Raw genomic sequence first — 5,503 nt, forward strand, 5'->3', positions numbered from 1 at the left:
AGTAGTGTCTGTTTTGTTTCTGTCGAGAGAGACAAAAGGTTTGTGGACTTAGTCAACTTTGTCCAGTCTGGTAGCTTCTGATGTTTACTTTAGCTCTGAATGTGACTTTTGAGAGAGGCCTGTCACCATGACAACAATGAAGGCCAATCCTGCAGCTCTGCTTGTCATGAAAGTGTTGGCAGCACACGGATGCACTCATTGGTTTCAACTTTGAACGATTTGCCAAGTTCATGTCTGTATTGTGAGAAGTCATTTTATACTGCAATGACTGTTTATAGTGTGTTTTGTTAAATCCGTTTATCCAAATTCCAGCTGTGCTGTGATTCACAATAATTTAAATGTGTAATTCAAATGTCTTTCACATTTTCCCCATGTTTCAGGTATGAGGGCCTGCTTAGTATTCCTTTGCTTACTGGCAGCAACATTTGCCCTGTCTGTGAGTAAAGCTTTTTTATTCAACACTAAACTTTGACCGAAGACATGATGTGACATTTGTTTAATGCCTTATGAATTATCATTTACGTCTAGGTAAAGAGTAAACCTCATGGAAAACATCATGGATTGCATAAGACTTCCCATAAAGCCAAAGAAAAGGTAGAGCAGGACTCTAAAATGACTTCTATAAAATGTACTTGACGATGAATTCATCTTGTAAAATAGGTATACTTTCTTTTCTCCTGAATAAGGACATTATCACAGAGGAGGCCAACGAGCCACAGATCTTACCCACTCTAGTCACGTTTGAGGCCATCAGCCAGGAGCAGGAAGATGAAGAACTGAGCTCCCAAGACAATGCTAACACTAACAAGGAGGAGGGAGAGTTTGAGGAGACTGAAGGGAGCGACAAAAGCACGGCAGTCCTGCTGAGTGAAGAGGAGTTGATAGACATCTTGAAGAAAGAAGCAGAAGAAGAGCAGGAAGCAGAAGAAAGAGTGCTAGAGGAAGAGGAAGAAGTGGAGACCGACAAAGGCAAGGTAGAACCTGATGAGGCCGTGGAGGACGACGAAGCTGAGGTGAAGGAGAGGGAGTTGGAGGACAAATTAGAAATAGAGGTGACAAATGAGGAAGAAGAAGTAAAGGATGAGAGTGTAGAGGATACTGAAATACTGCAGAAGGATGAAGATGAGGTGGAAAATATGTCACTCAAGGAAAAGGAGGAAAAGTCTGTTGTAAAAATAGCAGACAGAGAGGAGCAAGGTTCATTGCTGGAGGTAACAGATGGAAACACAGAGGCAGAGATCCCCGTTGATCTTGACTATGCTGCTGATAGTGGCATCTTACAACCTCTACAGATTGTATCTGCTAAAACAAACCCCCAAAAAGATGTTAAAGAGATGGAGAAAGGACTGGCCACCATTGCAGATGACTATGAACAAGACACCCAAAACATTGAGGCAGTGGACAGTGAGGAAGTGTCTGATCAGGACAAGGACAAAGATGCACAGGACAAATCCAAAGATGTTGACGAGAAAAAAACAGAAGCAAATGTGAACCCCCAAGAACCAAAGAGCAGTCCAGGCTTTGAATTAGGTTCCGGACCTACTGGACAGGAGGAGGAGAAAAGTAAGAATGACAGCGGAAGTCACACCAAGGGAAACACAAGGAAGCAAAAGAAGAACAAGAGGGCAAGGAAGCACTCTCCACAGACTGAGGAAACTGACTCTGTACCAGAACAGAGCCAACAGGTTCCTCAGGCGTCTGAGGGCAGCAGTATTGACAACACAGTCCAAAAGGCAAAAAGGAGAAGGGCAGGAAAATGGGTAATGCAGACACAATGTACATTCACTTTCTTTTAAGTGGTTATGATCAATATTTTGTTTTGTTATAATGGATCACTTGACTTGAAAAGGGGTTTTCACTCATAGTGACAGAGTTATCATTCGACTCTGAAGTTCCCCTTACCTCCCTTATAGAGCCTTTCAGCGCCCTTCAGCTATAATTTCTGTTTTACGGGCCCTCAACTGTTCACTCTCACCGCTCCTCAACGCAATATTTGGCTGCAGTTGTCATTTTCATATCTGAAGAAATATCTCAAGAAATTGCATTTTCATGTTTCTTTTCCAGGGTCCTTTAGTAGGAATTAATCCAGTGCAGATAAGAGCCACAGTGGATCTCTACCCTGGCTCCAGGCCCTCTCTTGGTGGAGGCGTACATCACCCAGATGCCCCTGCTGGTTGGTTAATTCAACACTCACCAAACTGACTAATGCACTATCCCAACAGTCTCACACGGGAATCTGCTGACTGGGCCTTTTAGCTAAAAGTTCCGCATGACTAGTGTCACTCTGCTTCACGGTCACTACCAAAACACAGCTTACGGTTTGTATAATGGAGATCAAGTTGAATTTGATCGCTGTACAAACTCAGATGGCAGAGGAATGTAGGCGATGGTGTGTTGTGGTTATAGCTCATGGATTTCCAGTCATCACACTGCAAAATAAGACCAAACCAGTCTTGAAAATGATTCTGGATGTAACTGGTTTTAAAATTGTACACAGGCCAAAGGTCATCGCGGTGCATGTTTTTTTTTTCTAGATCCATGTGACAACTTTCCCTGCAAACGCGGAAAGACGTGTAAACTCGACGCAGACAATAAGCCGAGCTGTGTGTGTCAAGAGCCGTCAGAATGTCCTCCTGGTGTGAATGAGTTTGATCATGTGAGTATGGCTGGTCTGTTGAAAGATAGACTGGAATGGATTTCAACAGCTGTTGCATTGCATTTGATTGTGGGCTCATTTAATTTCTGCAGGTGTGTGGAACAAACAACAAAACCTATAATTCATCATGTGAACTCTTTGCTACTAAATGCAACCTGGAGGGCACTAAGAGAGGACACAGACTTCATCTGGACTACACTGGTCCATGCAAAAGTGAGAGTTAACCTCTGCACAAAGTATACAGTTTAAACAGTTTTCTGTTGGATTTTTTTACCCTGATCTTTGTCTCTGTTTCTCTCCAAGTAATACCTCTATGTGTGGACACTGAGCTGGTCCAGTTCCCTCTACGAATGAGGGATTGGCTAAAAAATGTGCTGCTGCAGCTCTTTGATCACGACTCCATGTCTCCTGGCTTCCTCACACCTAAACAGCATTTTAGAGTAAGATACATGCACTGCTCAAATTAATATTTGGGATTGTAGGTTTTTATGGAAAAATTATATTTTTTTATATTAATCTTAAAAACTGTTAAAGTACTATGATTTCTCTGCAATTTGTTGTGTTACTTTTATCCAATCAATCAGTCCACTGGTGAATCAGAAAGTCACGCAGCAGAGTTGGGACATGGAACACTTGTATAAAATGTATGTTGGTAACAGTTTATGTTTTAGATAATCACAGCCAACCTGTATTCTGTAGGTGAAGAAAATCTTTGAGGGTGAGAGGCGTCTTCATGCTGGGGATCACTCTGTTGAGCTGCTCGCGCAGGACTTTGAGAAGAACTACAATATGTACATCTACCCAGTGCACTGGCAGTTTGCACAACTGGACCAACACCCTTCTGACAGGTACATTGTATTCCTCTGTGCTTACAGTGAATTTAGATTTTTTTTTCAACCTTCAGATTACATTCAAAATTGATCATAGTGCTCAGGATTGGGTTTCTCTAGTTACAGTACACTGAAGTCAATATGTTTTATTATGCTGTCAATATCTCACCATTTTCATGTCAAAAATGTAAAGTTTCAAACGACAGGATTGGCTAATGTCAAATATTTAACAAATGCCAGCCAGAGCTGAGCATGGTTATATAATGAAAGCTATCAATGCAAACATACTGTACTCTATGGGATGTAGACGCTCACAATGATCAAAACTGGATGTTCCTTCGTCCCGTGCAGAGTCTTGTCCCACTCAGAGCTGGCCCCACTTCGAGTCCCTCTGGTGCCGATGGAGCACTGCACCTCCCGCTTCTTTCGAGAGTGCGACGCTGACAAGGACAAGCAGGTGTCCTTTAAAGAGTGGACTTCCTGTTTTGGTATCAAGAATGGTAAGAGCAACACTGTCACCAACATACTATGGTACATTTTTTTATGCATTGATCGCTTTAATTGTGACACTTCTGTGTTGACATAAAAATAGCTCTAATGAATTTTTATGATTCTTCACATGAAGTTATTTAACTATTAAGACACATTTTATATTTATATGTCTTATTATTTTAATAAAAACCTGAATGTAGATCATTTAATTTATTTCATAGTATTTTTAAATATGATTTAAGTATCCAATCGAATTAATAATGTAACATCACACATTGTACGTAGCAGTTAGGTTTTTGTAATGGATGTTCAGTAAAAATTCTAGTTTGTTACGTGCTTTGTTTATATTTGTCTGCTATAATTATAATACAATTCTAAAGCATATGTCAAATACTGTTTATTTTTCATCATATTGATGCCTGTGATCTCTTTTCTCCACAGATGATATGGATGCCAACCTGCTATTCTGAGCTTCATTTAGACATCCATCGATTACACAAGCAGCTTGAGACATGTGCAGCATGGCAATCGTGTAGCTTGAAGCCTCCATGAACCTCCTCTGACACAAACAGATGAAAGAAACTCATTTTTACCTCCTGCTATAGAGGGCAAGTGTTGGTGGTCATTGCTGTTTTTTTGTATCAGGCTATGCTTTGGATCTGTAGACTAAGCTGCTAGAATAATTGTATTAGAATTTAAGAACGTGTTATGTTTAGCAGTCTTCATCAAGAAACTGTTTCCTGATGCATTCCTAACTGAGGAATCGTCAGCTCATTAATAGAAATGTTGTTGTATATAGTACCAGGTTTTAAAATATCAGTTTTTTTTAAATGTTAGAGTGATTTAGTGCAGAATTACTCTTTAAGTCAAGGGGAAGTATAATTTTACAGTGGACAATGTAAAACAATAACTGTGTTACTTATCCTAGTGGCAAATGCTGTACATGTTTGTCAGTACATATATGTTTTATTGCAGCTCTAATAAAAGCTTTATGGATAACAGTGGATTTCTTAGTTCAGTAATAATGCCTTTCCTTACAGCCCTGAAATAAAGTTATTGCATCATATTTGTGGATCCCAGTCGGGAAACACCTGTTTATGCTTTAATGACCGTGTTTTATTCATTGGTCAATTTCCCTGATGCCACTACGACATGAAAATACGACCACTGCAACATTAGTTTTGAGAATGCAAGTCACTAATACCTGGTTATGGTTTGCCACATCATCTTATATAATGGACATCTGTAAGGTAACAAAGCCAAAAATAGCGTCCTGCATGGTCATGATGATTACACTGTCTTGTTGTTTTGAGACAAAGTGCTGGACTCTCATTGGACCTTTCTTGGTGTTCATCGAAGCTGACGCTCTCTATAAAAGCTAAGAAAGAAGCAGCTCTTCACCTGTCAACTGTCTGCTGTTACTGAGATCATGTTCTGCATACTGTGGGTTGTCTTCCAGATCTTGGCGGTTGTGGTGGAGGGTGGTGTGTCTTCAGGGAGTGCTGAGACACTTGCCAATGGGGGA

The 5,503-nt window shown here is 40.5% G+C and overlaps 1 protein-coding gene across 1 annotated transcript; it reads left to right on the forward strand.

Annotated features, from left to right (window-relative positions):
• Positions 1-382: 382 nt before the first annotated feature.
• Positions 383-4,448, forward strand: sparcl1 (SPARC-like 1; the record flags this gene model as incomplete). Its single annotated transcript, XM_079219997.1, has 10 exons — positions 383-436; positions 529-594; positions 687-1,760; positions 2,065-2,173; positions 2,535-2,656; positions 2,749-2,869; positions 2,960-3,096; positions 3,356-3,504; positions 3,838-3,986; positions 4,420-4,448. 10 exons carry the CDS (start codon positions 383-385, stop codon positions 4,446-4,448), a joined length of 2,010 nt encoding a protein of 669 aa, XP_079076123.1.
• Positions 4,449-5,503: the final 1,055 nt, after the last annotated feature.

Source organism: Taurulus bubalis, assembly GCF_910589615.1.
Source record: "Taurulus bubalis genome assembly, chromosome: 6".
Classification (NCBI taxonomy): Eukaryota; Metazoa; Chordata; class Actinopteri; order Perciformes; family Cottidae; genus Taurulus; species Taurulus bubalis.